The sequence below is a fragment of the Schistosoma mansoni genome, chromosome W (assembly GCF_000237925.1).
Source record: "Schistosoma mansoni strain Puerto Rico chromosome W, complete genome".
Classification (NCBI taxonomy): Eukaryota; Metazoa; Platyhelminthes; class Trematoda; order Strigeidida; family Schistosomatidae; genus Schistosoma; species Schistosoma mansoni.
The window spans coordinates 6,467,086-6,490,757 of NC_031502.1; the positions used below are offsets into that span (position 1 = coordinate 6,467,086).

Genomic DNA, 23,672 nt, shown 5'->3' on the forward strand with positions numbered 1-23,672 from the left:
CAGACGGCCACTAATTGAATGATAAATTCCCATTTTGACAAAGTTATATTCCTGAACTCCAATGCAAGTCGTAGTCTATATATATCCTAGGATTTGATACTAAATGGTTACACCGATGGGACCCCCCTCAGTGTGCAAATATTTTGACAAAGCCTGGTCTAATTTCAGTTTTGACCATTAAATCAGGATAAAAAATCTCTTGCTAATGATCCAGATACTTTATGTGGCTTTTAATTATTCAACAGAGAATTGAACTTTAAGTTTAACTCTCAAGGACTAATCTATGAATGTGATTTTAAAAATAAATCTTTTCTTTGCAAGCGAACTCAAGATGAAACCTCAGATGTTCCTCATATTCTTTTGAGCTCATGATATCTTAGATTACCTAATAATTTTCTTCAAAACCACAAGTAACTAACGCACACTCAAACTATTAGTAGCCGTCAATTCAAATTTTAAATATCATCATTTCAAATCATGATCAAAGTTTTAACCACAAAGACAATTCAAGATCATTTATTCTAATTAGGTAGGTTTTTGACTCATTTGCTAGCTTGATGTACTTTACGATTTCATAGGCTTTTAATTAGGTTAACTTTCAGTGAAAAGTACCTTTGGATCCCAAAAGTTACTTTGTTTTCACTCGAAATACACATGTCTTAACTTTTAATCTAATTATAAACATTGGTTTCAATTTCTAAACGGATATTTATATGCTAAACCGATTTATAGGACTTACGTCCAATGCTTCTGCTTGTAGCAAAAAATGTGCTGTTTGAAGAACATCGGCTGCATGCATTGAGTTATGATAAGGAACATCAGCATGATAAGTTGATTCAACTCTTAACAGATAACGTACAAAAACATGAGGATCAATACAAAATGTTTTGAGTAGATCACGTTTCTGTAAAGTAAAATATAAATAGAATTTTCATAATAATAAGATAGAATTCAAGATGTATGTAAATTTGGTTCATTAAAAAAACTACTGTTACAACGTGATCGATAGAGTTCGCTCGGTGCAGAGTTATTGACACACCTGACGTTGCCTACTACTCATTGAGCAGTTAGAATGGATATATCAATCCTACAAGAGTTCACTGAGTGTTAAGCAGCCCATGAATAATGCCTTTGATTGTAAAACTACATAATACTGGTCCATATCTTCCTGAAAATATCTGATGAGTAAAGAGTGCAGATATATGTCGTTGACGAAATGACATATGTCTAGTGTTGGTGAATTCTATCGATTAAGTTGCAGTTTGACAATCAGTCTATGTAGATCAACGACGCATGAACTATATTTTGATTGAAAGTAGTTGGATGAAGTCGATCTGGAACGCTGTAACTAGGTTTCATGCTTGTTGAAACTCAAGAGGTATAGCGATTTGAATTCCTCAATAAACAAATACCATTAGCACTAAATTTGGGCAAGAGGGGTCCTGTTAACTACCTCTAATTGTCTAATGTCAGTTCATGGCATATTTGTAAGCCAAACAATTTGTTGTAGGATTCTAAAATCTTAAATTATCAATCAGTTCATAACAATAAAGTAATTTTGAAAATGTTGATTTGAAAAACCTGATTAGTAATTTTTCATTTTATCATTAACATTAATTCAGAAAAAAAACTCAATATAAGCCAATGTTAAACATTTTGTGAAGAGGTTGACAAAATGTCATCATTAATTAGCGTGATTTCCTCAGTCAACAATGATTTATCCATCAACATTTCTATGATAATGAACTAACTGATAAAAACAGTCGAAAGCATGATATGGGAACAATTTCATAGGTGATTGAATGAATCAAACAAAAGGAAATCAAAAATCGATACTGAAACGAATAAACAAGGATGCCGACCAATGTTTTCATAATATACTTCCTCTTACTCCATTCTTTTAATGATTGACTATGTATGATATGACAGTTCTGCTTTGATTGTTATGTTGTATGAAACAAATACAATATCAATCTTCATTATATTGATAACAAAACAAATGTTAGTTAGGATAGTTGATACACATACACACATATACAGATATTTTACTTTCAACCACAAAACTCGACAACTTAATACCTCAACTTATCTTCCATTTAAATGCTTTAACTAACTTCTCCTCACAGTAGTATAATCAAAATTTTTTAGAACTAGTATTATCTCATATGTATTGTCATTCATTTATTCTTCCCAATTGACGTCCTCGAAACAAAATTGATACAATCCATTGTTCACGTTGGTACAATCTCTTTATATATGAATTTAAATGAATCAACGAACTGAAAACATTTTTTTTAATTCAATACTCTTAAGTAAGTACTAACATCAGAACGTGCAACAATAAATGAATTTCCTTGATCAATAACAATGGAAACATTTCACAATTTGAATTGTTTAATATGTAAATCGCTCCCTTTTCGTGGTCAATTTATCTGTCTAAAAAGGAGCTTTAATGCATAAACTTCAGTAAGTCTAAATTAAGTTTAAAGTGACAGATGAAAGTTTATAATCAGTAACTTATGGTCTTTCAAAAACAGAGTAAATTCACAGTTTCTTTGTGTGAGATCATAGATCGCCTCCAAACAGTGATTTCTTATATGAGGACCTCATAATGAGCAATATTTAGGCTGAACTCTGGGTGATAGGCAAAAAGGACAGGACTGCAAATCTTGACTGACTGAGGTGGTGTTGATTAGTGTTGGGGTAGGTTGTGAGAACTTTAGGGGTATCCAAACCAGAACATGAAACGAGTTCATGAGGTCGTTGTCTGTTGACTCAGGCTGTATTGGTAGACCCAGGCTAACGCGTTACTGTACTTGTGATAACTATGATCAGTGGTTCCATACGATATGGCTGAGAATCGCTCAAATTAGCATAAATGTATCTACTGTTGGTCATCCTTTAGAACCTAAGTTCCAAATTTATCTACTACCTTTTTTATTTTGTGAATTTATGTATACTTCTTGAATAATATTTTCCACACCTAATTTTTTTTACTATCTCCAACACTGTTTCTGGTTCTACTAATTACAATTCATCCTGATAATTCCAGCTAGTCGTGTTTGTGTAGTACAACAGCTTTGATAGATGTGGAAATGTGTTAGGTTATACATTTCGTATGATTAACCAAATGATTCTATATAATTACAGGCAAAAAACTAACGAAAAGCTGTTCAAAATTGAACCCATTTCATTGACATAGCTGACATTGATAATAATGATAGTTAAGTTAATGTTGGTATCATTGGTAAATGTTACGTACCAATGACTCGATATTTGTCGACGTAAGATCCATATACACATGATTCTTCGATAAACACATTTGTTAGCCTTTAAAATATATGTAACTATTGAATTCCCATGTTCTTATGAGCAGTATAAATATCGGTAAATGATATGACATAAAAAACATGACACACTACCATTTAATAGCTCAGAAATATTTCAGTTTTATGTTGACATCAATAGGAATTTTAAGAGATTCATTTATTATCCTGTTCAAATGATGAAATTATCCATCAAGTAATGCTTACGTCAAGCTAATAGTTTCTGATAAACCTATAAGCTATATTATTAAGAATTTATGTTATTTCCCCCCCCCATTAATTTAATTTTATTTTTATCTGAATAACTTTCTTCTCCATTGGTTGATTTGGTGAGTAAAGCTTAAACTGATATTTATGAACTATTATCCAAAGTCTTTCAATGTTTGATGATCAATAAGTTTGCATATCTATTCAAAACTGAACATTTTTGACTAATTTGCCTGCTCATGTGGAGCTTGGTATATTGGTCGTTTGATAGGTATTTTATCTAAAAGAATTCAAGAAAAGTTACCCAGCCTGACTGAAAGAAGGTGGAAACGGAACAATAAGAAGCTCAATAATCGAATACCTTCTGAAAACAGATCATTTAATCAAAACGGATTCTGCGTTTAAAGTCATCCATAAAGTGGGTAGAAAGCTTCCAAAGGCAGTTATATTTCATCTACTTATCTTTGCAGAAACACTAGCTATATATTTGGAAAAACCAGAATTATGTGTCCAAAAGGAACTGGTACAACCTTTTCTACCATGGTATGAATCTCTCGTAATCTTCTCATTCTTCTTCATACTTTTTTTTACTTTCACAGACATGTGCTCCCCAAACTGATCTGTTTCTGTTTCTATAATCTCCCTGATTATAATTCATCTTGATTTCAACATCATCTTATCACGCTGAGCCTTCCCTTCTCAACAAGAATTTCCTTATTTATCTCTATGATGAATATTCAAGCACTCGGCAAAGAAATTATTATTAGTTTCCTTGGTAAAAAAAAAGTTTTTATGCCTTTATTTATTCCATCTCACTGTCACCATGTCTAGCGGAATTTCATTACCACTTGTCATTATTATCATTTTGGAATATAAGCATATACTTGCGATTGTATAGCTTTGAAAATGTATTCGCCGAAAGGTTAAATCTTCATAGAACCACTATTCCCTTTTTTATATTTCAATGGGTATATTCTGTTTACAAAGCTAAATTGTTTGAAATATGAAGAAAATACGTTTTTTAAACAATACCTGAAATATTCTATAGGCAACTGTTGTAAGAGCATGTCCATTAGAAAGTCGATCAATTTCAAAGATATCTACACCCCATTCGTCCAAACACAGTGAGAATCTCTATAATCAAAAGAGGCAATAATGTGAACATTTTGATTAAAGTATGATGGAATAAAAATTGAGAAACAGTAATTCATGGGTGAACCAATTAAATTTATTGTATCGAGTCTTGGATTTTGGAGAAAAATAATTTCATCCATAAGGCTAAATAGTATTTTGGTATAATAGCTAATGTCAGTCCGTAATGAAAACCTTCACTCCAATTCCTAACCCTAAATTCTAACATCAAATTTTAATTGATTCTTTCATACTAATGTATAGTCCTCTTAAGACCCTAGTAGGTAGGTGAATTTTCCCAAGGACACTTTGGTGTCACTCAAAGGTCGTTCACAAATTACAGTCTCATCGTAAACAAGAGGCAAATATTAATTACTAAAATGTCACTAAAATCTCAAGTTGTATACATTAAAATTATCGAGTTCATAGATTCAACTGTGAATTAAATCTCCAAAACTGCTGCCCCTGTATCAATTAGGCACACTAAATCTAGTTCATTTATATTCACTCTTGTATAGACTGCCCCTCTATCTACCAATGCAACAACCCCCATATCCCTAGAGTAAGAAGGAAACACGTAACGTCTAAAATATCTCCGTTTTCGTCGTGTTGGACAGTTCATCTTCCAGTGTCCTGTCCCTCCACATGCGTAACACCTATCATTCTCTTTACGACTCACTCGCAATGCCGCAATCTCGTGCTGCAGTTCTTCAATCTTCTTCTCGATGCTATTTATCTCCTGACTTCCGCACGCGACCGGAGCTACTGTTCGTGTCATCAACCGTCGCGTCACCTTTGCAAGCTCACTGAAATCCATAGGTTGCGCGGCGTGTACTAGTCTTAGCTGCTGGGAAACGGCAATATATTTTGACCAAAGTGGTTTTGATTATTTACAGCTAAATAACCAATTAGTAAAAGAGAACAGTAGACGGATACTTCTTCCTAAATTGAATTTTTCCAGTATTGAACATCCTTAATTGTTATTCACATAAACACACCTCGCAACCAAATTTAGTAAGGCAGAATCAAACAATATACATTATGAATGTTCAACAATTTATGATCTATTGAGTCGCACATTGTTCCAGTATCCTAAACTCGAACTAAATAACTAGCCGATGCCACCTGATTTTCAATACTTTTTCAACTATGATCAGTTCTTAGTGAAATTTTTAATTGTGCATCACCAAGTTACACAGTTAACATTACTTACTACATTTCAACTACCTAAATTTCTAGAATCTCACATGGACTGAAGTTTAGTCGATTTATTAACAAATATCTAAAATGAACTAGATTTATCAAAAAACCGAAAAATCGTTTCTTTTTTTTATTATCCATGATTAACTTTTTCCAGTGCGAATGATTTTAATGTGAAAAACCGTTTCATTGATTTAAGATAATTTGATAACAGAATTAGACATTGAACTGTTTCTTTATTTTCACCAACTATTATAAAAAAACATTCAAAAATTACCATTTTAAACAATTACTATTATTCCTTAGTTTTTTTTTCTGCTGGATGCAAAAATTTACGCCGTCACATGATGTTTAGTTGCTTTTTTGTTTTTGGATTTATACTTTTCAAAATGGAATGTTTTATACTTGTTACTTTGTTCTCTCTTGACTAGACAAGTCATTTTACAATGATGTTAAATTCCTTAAACTAGGTCAGTTAAATGTCAGTTACATCATACGAAATATATAATTTGACAGTTAACATTTGGCTTAGGATTAGATATGATTAACAAAGGTTTGACAATTTTTAGTTACCAGTCTCTAATTTGAAGTCTACTTATCCAATATCATCACGATCAAAACTTGTGAGAGAACCACTATCAATCTATTTCATTTCCGACCAACACCAAGAAAGTGTTAACAAAAGGTAGATTGTCAGAAAGTTAACCGGCCTTACCGATTCAACATTTAATTTAAATTTTCAAGAGAATTCATTTCGACACCGTGAAAAAGGATATTCCTGTAAGTTATATATTTTTAGACACTTAAATATGTAAACTTAACGCTTGATGTAAAAATGAAGCAAACATGCAAATATCAGTGGACTTCGACAGACGAAATATTTAAATAATGGATTAATGCGGCCAACATAATTGATATGAAGTTGGTAAAAAATAAGCTAGGACTAGATTGCCAGGCGAATTGGATTTACTTCAAATTCATTCGCTCAGATTTTACAAATATACTATTCCTATTTAATGTCTTACATCAACTGGGCGCTCAAATACTGTAAAACTATTCACTCTAATTTGGACGAAAGTTTTCATCAGTAAAAAATAAGCTTACATTTTATTCGGCTTGTAATACAAAACATACGTAGATGGCACATTTTGTACGAAGATAAATTAAACTTCAAATATGCTAAACTAGACTGTTTTATAGTGTTTGTGGAGATTTTTCAATCTGATAGTTTACATCACAAACCAATCTTAGTTAGATAAAAATTAATGCTCAGAAGCCATTTAGTAGCTGTTTATCTTAGTCAGGGACTCCTCAGCCATAAGTATATACCATCGCACTCGGAATCGAACCCAAAATCTTTGGGTCCTACGGCAACTTCTTAATCTTGACAGAATGGGCATCTATTAGTTTACATGTCTAGCAGCATTTAATTCTTGGTATTTAGCAATCATCTACCAATATTGGAACTTTATTGGCTATGTCTCCTGACTAAAATTCACAGAATTACTTATCGTAGTCATTAGGAAGTACATGATTATGAATGCTATAGTGATTTGTGAGTGCAGACCACGATCATCCAACAATATCTACAATAATACTCAAGGGTTCATTAACTACTAATTTCAAGAGCTAATTCTCTGGGTTTTAGTGAGAAGTACCGACCAGTGGTGTTTAGGTATGTCAGATGTGAGGAAGTTACCCCATCAATGATAAAGGAAGATAATTTCGCAATATTCCCAGTTGATGAAGTTAAACACAGAAACCATCGGATCCTGACTAAGTGGTTCAAGTGTTAAGTAATCGTCATAAAATATGAAGGTCCTCGGTTGATCCACAGTGGTATCTTGATGTGGACTAGTGAATAATCCCATACTCTGACATAACAGCTATCCAATGCCACCTGGTTTTCAATGTCTAACTCTGTTAATGTCAATTATAAAAGAACTATATTATGTTGTTTTTGTTCTAACAAGAAATTTAGCGTACAAACATTGAAACTAAGAACTCGCCATAAAAATTTACATCTTACTGAAATTAATATGAGCTCATACATAAATCTACCCAGAAAGATAATTATCAGAATAAACACTCCAATTATGTTAATCTCATAGCAATCTATCATTATTTTCTTTTGTTTAGACTTGGTTTGTTTCTAACTGATAACATTCAGTTGATTTAATTTGTATTCCCTACATGAATCATGAAGACTATTCTACATACTTGACTTTTAATTCTTTATGGCTTTGTTTATTTGTGAATAATCTATACAATCCGTAAAACACTTCTTCAGAGTAACACATAGATAAATAACCTAATTACAAAATCTGCATAATTTCCTCCATTATGTTACATGAATTTTCGTTCAAATTATTTTGATTATATGTAAATAAGTCAAATAGAATGAGTATAGATTTCTCCTTTTTATTTGCTTGTTACTTGATTTGTTACTTGATTAAGGAAAATGAGTAACAGATTCTTGAAATATTCAAGGATAATTATATAGATTGCCGGTTGTGGAGACTGAGAGCATAATGAAAGACTAAGATCTACTATACTAATAAGAACATCAAAAATGTACAATGTTTTGTGTTATCCGCATGTGAGTTTACTGTTTGGATTATTGCTGATAAATTGAATTTGAGGAGATCGTTTGCCTCTATATCTTCGGTAAAAAGTTTGAGATTGAAGCAGACGAAAAGACTGATGTTTGAAGACATCCAGGGATATTTCAAATCATAGAAACGAAGATAGGCCTGATGTATCAACAAGAAATGGAGATAAGATTAGTGTGTCCTAAGCTAATTAGATCAAAAGTTTCATATGGAAGCAAACGAATTAAAAATGAGATAGTGAATCATAGAGGACTAGTGATGATGTTCACGTTGTAAATTAGTTGATTTTAAAAAGTATTTTCCATCTGATACCAATTTAATGAAATAATATTGAAACCTTCCAACGCATGAATATTCAGTGTTGTAAATGGTGTGGAATGCAGAATGTCTGCTTTTACAGGGTCCTAGTCTCAAACAAAATACCTGTGAAATAGTTCTTAGTTTCTATCTATCATCTAAATGTATTCAGTTTACAATGAAAAACCAGTTACCGAAAGCTAGTGATCTAAATGGATGGCAGGTAAGTACTTATACAACGAAACTTTATTCTCACTGAGATTTTCTATAAATTAAAAACATTGAATAATGAAGATCATATTAGTGCTTCTGCTGATTTGAGAAATATTTCGTATGTCAACAACTAAGAAATATTCAACATTGACAGTTAGAATACCTCTTGGCTATCGTGTATAAATATTCAAAATAGATGAAACATAAAACTCAACTAGTAACGTTGGATTAGGAAATGATGGTTGATATCTAAACATTTTAAGTAAGAAAACTTTACACATACAGTTTGTACGATGAATGCATCCATTATTAGTGGTAGTCATTGAGCATAACAACAGCCTTATAGTACCTAGTAAAATGTATTTACTGAAGAATCAAGTGGCACTGACTGTACCGAAGTGGAGTACAGAAAATGTATGACCGAAGAATCATAACTACTGGGATCCACCAATAAATCCTTCGAAAATTAACTAAAAATTATGTCATGTTGAACTTCAATTCAAATTGATTACTAGCGAATAGCATGTTTCATGAATGAATTTTTTTAGCAAGTCTATATTTTCGCACAACCGTTTGACTTTCATGAGAAATGAATTTATATATCAGGCTTTCATTCCTAAATCTAAATTATCCAACTGTTACTTTGAATGTTAAATACCGTTAAAGATCGGATGATTGTTGGATGGCGAAACATTGTATTTTGTTACAAGTTTGAATGTGAGTTTCACATAACTTAGAGATGCCCTTTGTGTAACGAAGTGAAGAATCAAAATATGGAATACTTAAACTTATCCATATTTTGTAATGCTGGACATTTATGTTCAGGATCACTTCCACCAGTGGACCTAATTAGTCTCCTGAATACATACATATCTCGATTAGTCAGACAACTATATTGTCTAATTGAATAGTTTTGTCTCTCTTTGCTTTCAGTATTGGTAATTTAAGATTAGTTTGCATGTTTCAAAATTAACACGATAATATTTCGCCACACAAATTGTTTGAACTTACTTCCTCCAACTCATTATCATTAGGCGTTTCAACCCCATGAATTGGTAGGAATGGCCCGTTACCGTCGTCTACATTTTGACTCGTTAACTTTGAACTGGATGGCAATTTTGTTGTTAGCAAACCGCTAGAATCATTTAGTTGAGCGCTTTTACGAGATTCAGTTGACATACTTCCAGTTGATCCTATTCTTGTTTTTATAACTGATGAGGAAACTGAAGAAGAAGTATCCGGTGTCCTTGTAGTATTTGGATTAGCATTTTGATCACCAGTTCCTGAAGCCTGCCTTTTACTTGTAGTGTTTGTATCCTGTCCACTGGTTGAATTGTGCGACTGACCACTACTACGTCGTCGTTCCAGCATAGAGTCAATCTCTTCATTGGTTTCAACGTCTTTTTCAGTTTCTGCTTTTTTCAATAAACCCATCCGATATAGAAGAAAAAACTGATTACATTTGGAATAATAAATGGAAGACATCTAAAATCATCAATAGTAATTAGTGATTTAAATTTTTATTTGATTGTTTATATATACCGATAAGCTAATCTTTAGGAGAGGCATACAGAGTATAAGCTTTAAAAGGTACACTTTTAAAAGTAGTGTAAGGGTGTAGTAGAAATTTATCGAATATGAGCTTTAGTAAGATCAGTAAGACAGACCTTCGTATAAACGAATATTTGTTTACATATTACTAGGCTTACAGATGAAATAATCATTTATAATTACGAATTTAAACCAGTCTGCAGTTTACTGTTCAAACTTAGACTAGACAGGCATTTAGTGTCTATGGTTAAGTTTTATTTTACAGTTGTTGTATACTTATGTTAAAACTACAAGATTTTCATAAAGTAAAAATAAACGAATTACACCTACTGAAGGGAAAAATATATCAGCTTGGTTTATCTGTAAATTACTTGTGTCTACACAGTTCAAGAAAATGTAATTAAATGCATCCGTATTAATTTAAAAAACACTGAATAAATCCATGTTAAAATAATAATGCTTCCACTGTAAGGATGCGCCGAAGTAAATATTATGTTCGATTTCAAACTACTATAAATAAACTTGAAGCACTAATCAGATATTACCTGGAATTTCTGGTAAGCAATATAGTAGAAACAGTACTGTTCACATTGTAGGTAAGTAAAATAAGCAATATGGTTCCTTTTTTTTGCAAAGATAAATTGTACGACATAAGGTTACCTTTCTTCAAGACAATTCGACAAAGCGAAGAAATTAAAAATTGTAGAATGCGAGGAATTCACTTCATTTAATGAGCTCGAATCTTCCACATATACAGTGATTTATTAAAAATACATAGACTATTTTGTAAATGTATTTTTTAACATGAATAAAACCATTTAGTTCGATAAGGTTTCAACAGGGTCAACGACCTCTAACCACCACCTTGCATCTCAACATAATGCACGTAATGTTGAGTTACTGAGACTAGTGATCAAATTGCAAATTGGTGGATAGAGTTCGACAAGCACTAAGAAGTAATTGACAGAAATGAAATTGATCAGCAGTCAGTAATCGGACAGTCGTAAATATCTTTGCATAAATGAACATGTACAATTATAATGCTGTAGAAAAAAAAAATTGAAAACTCCTATCTAGACAATTCACATTTAGAGTAATTCATAAGTCACATAAACAGCGGTCATGGGTTCGATTCTCTGGTACTGTTATGACTGCATACTGTCAAAGAGTCTCAAACAATATTAAAACATTAATTTCTGGCTTTCGAATGATTTCTAGTTGATACTGATTCCTAGCAATTCCTGACAATGAATATTTTACCAAGGTTGATAAAATTAAAAGATAATGATGAAATTTAATTCATCAGAGTAATCAGATATTTTCCTCTACACCAATCAAAATCATGAATTTTAAAGTTTGCTTTTTTCATTTCTTTTGGTGCACATGTTGATTATCTCAGGGTCGAAGGGCAGGTTATAAGCTTTGTCCCCCGTAAAAGTTAATTTAGACTAATATAAATAGTTTCAGATCATTATATTCCAGGTAGTTACCCGCCGAACTCAGTAGAAGGTGGTCGCACAATATCTTGTATTGTTCAAAGTTTGACATTGACACCGTTGGGTGCCTGCTCAGCGGTCTAGACATTAAACGTTCGCGCGAGAGTGAAGATCCTAAGTTCGAGTCTCGGGTACGAGATCACGGATGCGCGGAGCTGAAGAGTTACATACTAAGATGAAGTAGCGATCCAGTGTTTCTATGCTTTCAGTGCTTTGCTAACATTGATCAGTTCATGATTTCATATATAGCTCAACAATCTTCAAAACTTTATACTGATTATTATCATACGATCACTAATGACTAGCTTCGAGATACACTTTTCGGAGTTCCAGTGAGTAGCCGTGATCACACACAAGCATTCCCAATGAAAGGCATGTTAAGTGAGTAATAATTATCGAGGGTTTTCATATATATATCCAGCTTTATTTTTTTTTATGCAGATTAGTAGTAACTAATGAAGCAGAATAATGTGAATTCATTGTGTGTTACCAAACTTTATCGGTTACTTATAACACAGGATGAAAAGTTTACAAAATGTATCAACTAAAGTGAAAGATAACATAATGTTGCATAATAAAACCTGGTGACCATAGTAAATGACAAGTGCGAAACATGAGCTTTTGCCGCAGACAAATATATATATATATATATATATATATATATATATATATATATATTAATATGTAAATCACTTCATAGATACTTTACAAAACAAAGAAACGTATGTAATAGTCACTTGTAGGAAAATTTGCAACGTTAACAGACCATATATATTCATATATTCACGGTTACCATGTTTGATAATGAAATGTCGGTTTCATAATTTCAATAAAAAAAATGATACATTTCGTTAATTTTATGTAGATGTTAGCCACTTGTAGGAATATAGACATTCTAACTCACGTCTAGCATTTAGCAATATCAGAAAATTCGTGATACTTTTATATCTTTGAAGATATAAAACTCCCATTTATTTTCAAATTAATTACGGACAATTAAACAAGTACTGTTATCTACCAACTACCTTGTTTTACCAGCCATAGATTTGTAAGACGGTTGCTTACTTAGAAGAGGTTGATAATTTTTGGATTGCTGATATTGTAGAACTAAAGTGATCAAGCTTATTAAATGAATGTTCTAATATGAAGTGGTACAATAACAGGCAAATTTATTTGTTTATTCCAATATCTCTGTAAATCAACATACACTCATCAGTACTGTCCAAAATGTCACTACGTAAAAAATACAATTAAAATGAACAACTGTTCAACTAATTTTATAAACAGGCGTAAATGGTGATTAATAATAAGTCTCTCACCTAAAAATGTTTCACAAATATATGCAGATATTTGATGTCTAGATTTATCAGCTTCACCAAAACTATTCAACTCTTTGTTGAGTAAACGTTTAAACTTTGAAAAAAAAGAAAAAAACAAACAAATGAAAAAAATAGAACTGTTAGTTTAAAATTATTATTTAAAAATGACAGAAAGATTTATTCATTTTTGTCACTGTTACTTATATATATTTCGATAAACGGCATTCGTTCCATTTGATGTTCACTTCAAATATTTTATGCGCTATTCATAAAATTTACATACCGACCTATTAATTGACTTCAAACACATACTTAATTACTTAATTACACTTGTTACCTCTCGTGAAGGAGCAAAGGCCAACCAGTATTCTCCGTCGAACTCTGTCCTGGGCAATCTTTCACAGTCCTTTCCAGTTGCTATTCATCCTTTTCATGTCTTTTTTCGATACCCAACGCAGTATGTTCTTTGGCCTTCCTCATTTTCGTTTTCCTTCATGATTCTAAGTTAGCACGTGCCTCGTGATTCAGCTTGATGATTTCCTCAATATGTGTCCTATCCACTTCCAACGTCTTTTTTTAACTTCCTCCTCAGCTGAAATCTGTTTTGTTTTCTTCAATAGTAGGATGTTGCTGAAAGTATCCGGTAAAAATAAAATTGAGTATCTTCTGTAGACATTTGTTTATGAATACTTGTATCTTCTTGATGAACGTTGTAGTAGTTTTCCAAAGTTCAGCTCCGTAGAGTAGAGCTGTCTCGACGTTCGTATTAAACACTCTGACTTTAATCACTGTAGTAGCATTACTATGAACTATAAGATTACTAATAATGATGAAAAATTTTCTGTCATGCATCCTTGAATAGAGTGTCGCATAATGCTGTTATATTCTTCAAAGTGAACATGTTGATTAAATAACTATTTTCTTGTGATATTCGATAAAATGAGCCCACTTTAAATGGTAATAATGAAGTTTTTTCGTCATTTTATAATTGTTAAATAAGTTACTTCTGATAAACTCACTTTTGAAAAAGCCATATCAGAAACAGGCCTCTTCGTCTGGATATTTTCCAATTGTTTAAGACACCATTCCAATTCTTCAAGAGTTTCATTTGCAATTATTTTATAATCACTACCTTGAAAGAGATAAAAAATAAACATCCAGCCACAAATTATATGCGTAGAAAAATTGAACATTTCTTAAGAAATTCCAAACAAACATTTGTCGACATAATGTGCTAAATTTTGGAATGTAGTTAAGTATTAGGCAGTTGGTAATAATCATCATAAAACTGTTGATTAAATGCGACTTTCTATATAGAATTTGATTTATTGGAATTTAATCAACCTTTTCTTCATCAACAATATAAATCTGACACAATAGAACCAAACCAAATCAGGTAAACAATGAATTGTTTATTGTTATTTCTCCATAGATCTACATTCCTTTACTTATCCATAAGTGTTAGGTGTGTAATGTTATTTATCCCCAATGGTGATTTTGGAAAAAAATCGATGTCTTCTGACCAACATCTTTTTGGTTAAATATCTACAAGGAGTACGTGTATTAGACGTGGAATATGCATTTATAATTAGTTAAACCAAAACAAACTTTGTTCAGTTGTCTAAATAGGCAGCTTATACATCAGGTAACCAAACTGCTAACCTTTTATAGCCTCTATGTATTGTTGTGAACGAGAACACCAGTGGGGACAACAATATTACAGAATACCTTGGTAAAATCCTAGAACCATACAATAAATACTTCATTTGCAAAATATCCATCAATTGTCTCATAATTTGTTTTTCCTTCGTTTCTATATCAACCGCTCTCTGTTTTCGTCCTCTTCTCTTCGAATTTCTCAACCTACTGACTCTAGGCATTCCACTTTCAATTGGTGTTATGTGCTATTCATATCTGTCGACACCAGTGCCACACACCACAAAATCACTGAAGTCAGAATCAGTCTTATATTGGATTGCAAACACAACTGGAATATTTATTATTCGGTTTCACTGACAATGCCAAAGACAACGAAATTTCTATCCACTGTTTATCCAAACAACTTCAAATATCCAACAACTAATTTTTAAATGGTTTCTCAGCTAACATCAGTTCATGATTCGTTTAAATGAATAGACATACATTCATTTACGATTGAGAAATAGAAATGAATCAGTTTTTAAAGAATGGTGAACCTTTTAAAAGTATCATTTTCTTTGTAAATAACCGTATTTTAAATTGATGAACAGTAACCAACTATATTGTGCACCCAACATATGTATGAATACTGCTGAGAAAATTAACTGACTCATTGTAAACCATCGTAAAACTTATATCTACTCAGGTAATGTAAATATCATCAAGAAAATTTCACAAGATTGATATCGATTACAAAATACCTCAATAAAAAGTTGAGGTGTTTGTTTATAATCCCTGTAAACTGATCAGATTAGAAAAATAAATAATACTCATATTTATTAAGAATATTATATGGAATTTAAAAATAAAAAGGTTGTGGTTATAAATTATGAGAATTCAACAATCGTGTGATACTCAATAGCGACCAATTTTAAGAGGTAATCGTGCCAAGTATAGTTCAGCTGTGTCAAGCACGAAACAAAAGACAGTAAAAAATGATTGCGTAATACTGCGAGTTTATTAAAATTGGACATATCAACCACTGGATGCCATTTCAGTAGTCTAAACATAAAGCAGTCAACATGATATTTCAATGTCCTGGCCTCGAACCCCAGTTGGGTTATATGTGGTCAAAGCTGAGTAATTCTTTACGAAAACAAAGCATCCGTTCAATGTATCCTGGTCTTCAATGCTTATATTACTAACGGTTGTTCGTAATACTTTGCATTTCAGACTATAATGTATTTGTTATTAGATGATAGGTAGTATATCACTTGATATCAAAAATATCTATGGAAGTAAATAGTGATGCCTGAAGCTATCAAACCTTAAAAGCGAGATAATTACATTTTTATTCAGCTACAATTTCCTTCATATAGTGAAAAAAATGTTTCCATGAAATATTCGTCGTACGTTAATGTTGCATGACAAAAAATTACTGAAAGTTAGATTGTAGCGTTTAGCTGTTACCCAGTCAATCAATGAACCATATGAAACATGAAACTTGGAATAAATCTGCGTTATCTCAAATTGTCATACCATATTAACAGGACCAGATCAATTTAGTAATTTGAATAGTATTAGGCATTCGACATAAAATAGTAGCAGTGATAATGAAAAAGGCTTAAAAATGTGAATAGGCAAAGTGGAAAGGTATGTATGAAGGAATACTGGAACTCAAGATAATCTGAATGCTGATGCATCTATACAACTATAACCAATTTTGAGCCAAATAAATTAACGTCTCTAACTGCTGGTGGCAGTCACTGATTAGTCCCCAACCAGGAAGTCTACATCTGCATTTTTTAAGCAGCTTTAATGCTTTAGAATTTATAGACTTCATAATTATAATGAGGATGGTTTGTGGAGATCGTAGTTTTAACAGTTCAATACATGAGTGGATATAAGCTAGACCACCAGTAAGAAGTCCCATACTGGGGCGAAACGGCCATCCATTGCTTTCAGGTTTCCAATGGTGGCTTAGCTTAGATTGATTCATGAATCCAACTATTAGGATTTCATAATTATCAATTTTTTATAATAATATCAAGGTGTTTATGTTTACAATGTACAATATCACTCTGAACATTAGTAAATAATTTTCTAAGACAATCATTACATTGAACGAAAACCTGCGAATTATTTTTACTGATTTGAATTTATGAAATCCTATGAATAATAATTGCATTTAATGAATATTAAATTTTGGTTCGACAATACATCTACACGGATGAAGGCATTTCAAATTAAAAAAGCGGGGAAATGACTAAGATGTAAGTACAATATTTCATAAGGCTATCAGCTTTGTTTCATCTCAAAACTAGACGAAAACTAATCAGTAGTGTGTTTTATATACTGTTACTTTGTAGACTGACTCTCATTCATTAATATTTAATAAAGTTGTTAGTTGTGCAGTTTATGCTATCCTAACAGATGTTAAGGTTAGTTGTTGAATGAAAATAACCATAGAATCAAGAAATCTTGAAAGTTTGCATCATTTACTTACTATTCTGAATTACTATTCAGGTCTCTCATACCAAGAAATTTATGGCCATATCATACCTTAAAAACCAACTTTGCTTGTTTAATCTCATAATCCACCCTACGTCTTTACATCATACAAAAATCGAAGTTACAATAATTTATGGTTACTCTGTTACTCTTTAAATTATGATGATAACGTTGCTGATTCATTCATCTTTATTTGTGTCTAAATAGATTTAAAGCCAGACAAGTTATTCTAATTATTTATTTGTAATTGTTTACAGGTTCAATAATCAACATTTATACAGGTACATTTTTTAAGTCTAAGTGAATATGCACATTCGTATCCTTATTAATTTTAATCGTTTAAAGATCCCCATCATATTAAAAGACTAATATTTGAACGAAGAATATTCTTTTCGATAAATTCTCTTCAGGTTCTACAATTATATATCCAAATTAATAATCCGAAAAAAATGGCTAGGTTAAAGGCAAAGTACATCGTTTAAAGCATGTAAATTAAGGGTTGTCAAACCAAATAGAATAAAATTGTTAATGTTGATATGACTCAATAGTAATCTTAGCTATTGGATGACCTATTGTACTTACGACCTTTCGAGGTCAAATGTAATTGTCTCTCTTATCTTTATTCACAAATCAAAGGGACTAATTGCTTTGTATTAATATTATTACTATTGGTTAAACATCATTATTAATCTCCCCTACACATGATTCATTCACTTCGCATTGATTATTACTAATTTTTCACACAATTTAGTCTTCCACTTGATCGAATTGTAATCGAACTATCATATCTCTCTTACCCTACCTGACCCATATTTATTCTGATCACAGATATTAAATTTCCACTTAACATATATACAGATTCAAGTTAATATTCTATAGGATTCATATCAACAATTTTATTCTATTTGATTTGACATTCTTAAATTTACATGCTTTAAACGATGTACTTTGCCTTTAACCTGGCCATTTTTTCGGATTATTAATTGGGATATATAATTGTAGAAGCTGAAGAGAATTTATCGAAAAGAATATTCTTCTTTCAAATGTTGGCCTTATTAATTTATTGTACTAAATTTATATACACATAAACTAAGTTGACAGTTCAAATATTGATTTGACTATCAGGTCAATCCAAATACCGCACACCTAATCGCCCAATCAATTTACATTTCATACGTGATGCAAAACTAATCTTCAAATTAGTCCATTCGTCACACAGCATAAAATGCACATAGTTTTCATTCCCACAAATGCTACACATTATACATGTAGTCTGACAAATTAGAAGATAGGACATAAACTGTTCGCTAAAAGTTTTCCATCACATAGAAAACATATAGGAGTGGAGAATATTCTTTTCAGTCAGTTCTCCTCACGTTTTACAACTATATATCAAAATTTATCATCTAAAAAGTGGTCAATGGTAAGATAAATACATCGTTTAATACCACAGCACATGAATTCCAGATTATTTGCAAAATAAAATTGTTAACGTTGAGATGGCTGTATGGAATGTTAATTTGAATGAGTCTGTGCGTTAAATGAAAAGATTAATAATCAAAACAAATATGGTTAATATGGTGTAAGAAAGATAATGATGAAATTACGAATCATAGTGTTTGGCCAGCGATTACGTAATCTGAACTACTTATGAATTGTTAAATAAGAGTGTGCGCTAAATATATTTCTTGAAATATTTGAAAGTGTTATAATAATAATGACAATAAGATGTATTAATGAGCTCGAGCTGTAAAGATACAAAGAGGGATGTCGGATGTACACTATTCCAACTATGTCATATCATCATGATTGTTAACTAATTAGACTAGAAGTTGGCCGAAATAAAATAAGCGGTTGAAGAAATTTCTTATTAACGCAAACTTCCAACTTCTTGATCCGAATAGCTATTTCTTCAGCCGTTTACGTATTCTTACTCTGATAGATTTAGGAAGATAACTATTAACATAATTTGTTATTACATTATTATGTCTCTCACTAAATGTTACCAATATTCATTTTGATAATTAAACTTATGGTTTTATTTGACCTATAAATTTGTTAAAATCACTCGTTCATATTCTTCATCTCAACAGTGATCTAAGGGTTGAGTATTTGCGCGCAACGTAGAAAGTTCGTGGTTCGATTTACACTCGCGGGAACGTGGACGTGCACTGCTAACGACTTCTATACTAAGACGAAGTGGCTGTCTAGTGCTTTCAGTGAACACTGGTTGTCTAAATTTGACTGGTCCATGATTTCAATGAAGTTTAACAATCTTCAAAATCCGCTACTGAACATTTTATTTTATTTTAAAAATAATATGGAATTCATTTGCTGTGATTTTAAACGATATTTTAACCTTACGATTGGCCACTTCCTAGATGATATAATTGTAAAACGTGAAGAGAACTAACTGAAAAGAATATTTTTCGTTCATTTATCTATGTATTAAATATTGTTATATCTGGTAGGTTGAACGCTTTATTCAGATCCTAAGCTATTACGATAACCCCAGGGCTAGCACTACTCAGCGACTTGAACACCAGTAAGAAGACACGAGTATGAGAGAAACACTTTACTGCAAGGTTCATTTATGTACAGAAAAACAGGGGTTTTATAGTAATTAAAAGACCTTGAGTTTCCATAGTAGCAGTATGTCAAACAGCCAATCAGGACCTCGTTATTTTAGTAGCATAGCTTCTGACTAATCGCTGATTGGTTGGGCTCTTTATGAGTCTCTGGAGGCTCTGATAGAGTTTACTGTAAGCCGACTTAACAAATATACTACTCCTAATACATTTCACATTAGACTTTAGATATCGAATGGTCTTCTGAATTTGTTACACAACGGAACAAGTCAAGAAAATGTATGAAATTCAACGAGATTCACAAATCATCTAAACTTACAAAGGGATCCAGTATCAATCCATAATTCTAAAGAAAGTCAGTAAAATTGCTTTACATTCTGAATACTGTAAGGTAAGAAAGTTCAAATCATGATACAAAACAAAAATTCTACAATAGACAAACAGTTTACGTCTTCAATAATAACTAAGGAGACTAAACAAACAATTAGTAATTAAGTTTTCGATGGAAAAACATCTCCAAATAACTATTTGAATAAATTGTCATAAACCAAGAACAAACTAATAAGTTCTTACATGCTCTTTTAGTCGTTGGTACGCTTGAATGTTTAGTTTCATCTATGTCCATTCCTTTAAAGCAAGTATACAATATTAATATGTGTATTTAAGCGTTAATCACATGCAAACAAATTCAATTTTTACAATCAAAACACTTTTCAAAGACAATATTGTAGAAAATAGAAAGAAAGACATTTCAACAATTGATTTTGAAGAGATAAAGCGATTAACATATAAATTTCTTGTTCAAAACTAACTACGTCATGATCAAAGGTTTCACTTTTGTGTAGAATTTATTAACCAGACTACTGGAGAAAAGAAAAGACTGTAGACAGAACATTACAACCATTATTTTTTTGTGTAAAAATAGTTTGACGAGATTTAAGGAATAAAATGTAATCACTAACACTTTTCTTTTGTGTAAATTCTAATAAACTACATGGTAACATTTTTAACTAACCTTTTATTCATAAACCATGAAATATTTGAGTATAATAATAAACCAAAAGCGTTACTATATATATTTATATTGACGGAGGTTTGAAAATATTCTAAGGAGATATTTCTGAAGATTGTATTGTAAACAAGACTCCAGTGAACTGAATAAACACAATAGTTTGTGCCTACTGAAAGGTGCCTAATTACAGTTTTACACAATACCAAAATAGCCATCATCATGTCTGTAGAACAGTAGTTCTAGTCAGTACAAACAGCCATTAACTTTCTTAACAAAGATGATGTAATGGTTTTTATCAAAATATGGCTTTGTCGGGATCAAAGTATGTTTAAATTTGGTTTCATGAGTCAGTCTAAGCTAAACCAACATTGAAATCCTGGAGGCACTGGACGACGGTTTTGCTCTAGTATGAAATTCCTCAGCAGTACGCATTCTCCATCTCGCACACGGGACAAAAACCGAAGACCTTTGGTCTCGCGTGCGAACGCTTAACCCCTAGACCACTGAAACTGCGCCCAGTGGTTTTTAGTTCCGACTATTTTTATTCAGGACTGTAAATAGTCAGTAAGCAAGTTGGTATTTGAAGAGGAAACCAGTCAACTCTAGTCTCAGTGAATACATTAACACTAAGGCGTAGCATCTCAGAAATTCGAGATAAAATTAAACACTTCTCTACTGCTACTTAATACAGCTGGTATACTTATTTATTTAAACACAAAGATTGATGCGAGATTGCACCAAATATATGTGCGTCACGTAAATCATTCGATATGTGTGAGGTCCGGAATACTGTTCGGGTGTCCAAACAGAATATATATCTACCGTTTATTATCGGTGTGTAGTACAGAAGCAACTCACGATTAATGAAAGTTTTCTTTGATTTAAGTAGATTTTTTAATAGAGTGTAAAGGAACAATAAATATCATGGATTCGCTGAAATTGTATGACAACAACCTATGAAAGTCAGTTTAGAATAATATAACTATATGCAAAGCAGGAAGAACAAACACTATGAAAGCCTAGGTGAATTTATGTTTTTATTTCGTCTGCTTCCAATCTTCTACGTACACACATCCAGACAAACAAATGATACACTTTGTAAATTTAATTTCTTGTGTAACTAGTACGAAGTCGTTTAGTTTACTAATGAATCGTAAATTCAGTTACTTTTCATGTAGATAAAACTTCGATTTATAGGTCAAAGGAATAATTGAGAATGATAGAGACCATGACCCATAAGAAAGATATGTCATCTGTTATAATTAGGATTGACGGAGCGATAAAATTGATGGTAACTATTATAAAGACATTCTTACACCAAATTATATTATTGGTGATAATAATGATGGTTATGGATATTGCTAAAAACGTAGAAGCATTGGATCGCCGCTTTGTTTTAGTAATAAACTGTCCAGCGACGCGCGTCCACGGTCCCGCACGCGAGACTCGAACCCAGGATCTTTGGTTTTGCGCAGACGCTTAAACTTTAGACCACTGGGCCGGCATCTAACAGTGTTAATGTCTAACTTTAACTAATCTACGGCCATTCTGTAATATCTGGAAGAAGAATGAATGAATGGTCACTGCCAGGAATTACTCATGGACTATCATTACATATATTCTTGCTGGATTACTGTTAAGTAACTAGATTACATAAATCGTCACATTCCTTTTATCATAAGCTTCCATTTGACCTATTAGCTATTATTATATGATTAACTATTCCTAATCTATCCCTATCTATTATTTGCAGTCTCCTGTAGTCACAGATACTTTCGGCTTGATCTCATATTATTGACTGTGCTATGCTTATATAATATGCTTGAACATGTTTGTAAATTATAATGATAGTTATTTACTGACATAGTTTATGGAATGGCGATGATATCTTGTCTCGTCATTAGTTAGTGAAAAGAGATTTACACTTTTGTGTTTTACACAGTGAAGTAAATTCCTAACTTGTCTTAAATTCATATTGTCAAGAATTTATGTTTATTGTTTCTAAGTATTATTTACTACCTTCAGACAGAACATGATCTGTTGGGGTGATCCTGCGAACTCCTCTCAAAGGACAAGAAAGGTTCAGTAAACATTAAGAAGAATTTTATCCAGTCTGCGTTCACCAGAAATTTTGCCAGAATCTTCACGAAAGTGATAAGTCACATTTAGGATCATAGGAGTATAGCGTTCAATTAGCAAGACATATCATGATCACAGATGAACATTAAAGTCACGAAGTATTTTCATTGAATAGACAGTTGAGAATTAAACTATGACTAAAATAGGATTCTCAATCAGCGATTGTTTCCTCTTATGTGACAGTAATTATTTTATAATCTTCTTTACTAGTAACCAATAAATTATAATTATTGTATTGTAGATGAAAGATACCAATCAACTACATTTCCATTTGACGTTGAGTAATTTTATTTGCCATGCAGTCGCTATTCCATTGAGTTCCTTACTTATCGTTTGTAATTTCCGTTCATGGAAATGGTTTCTACTTGCTAGAATTATTGTTTCTCTTCAAATGATCATCGGATCTTATTTTTGTAAGTTACACAACATTTA

At 31.9% G+C, this 23,672-nt stretch overlaps 1 protein-coding gene across 1 annotated transcript in view; it reads right to left on the reverse strand.

Moving 5' to 3' along the window:
- Positions 1-23,672, reverse strand: part of Smp_134140 (putative camp-specific 3,5-cyclic phosphodiesterase) — a gene marked incomplete at its 3' end in the record, with an annotated part of 102,172 nt that overhangs the window by 15,074 nt on the left and 63,426 nt on the right. Inside the window, exons 5-9 of the mRNA XM_018800034.1 lie at positions 14,372-14,484; positions 13,353-13,446; positions 9,998-10,179; positions 4,566-4,667; positions 740-904 (exon numbers count right to left, since the gene is read on the reverse strand). Of these exons, the coding sequence (XP_018653888.1) occupies positions 740-904; positions 4,566-4,667; positions 9,998-10,179; positions 13,353-13,446; positions 14,372-14,484 (656 nt within the window). The remainder of the gene's footprint in view (positions 1-739; positions 905-4,565; positions 4,668-9,997; positions 10,180-13,352; positions 13,447-14,371; positions 14,485-23,672) is intronic.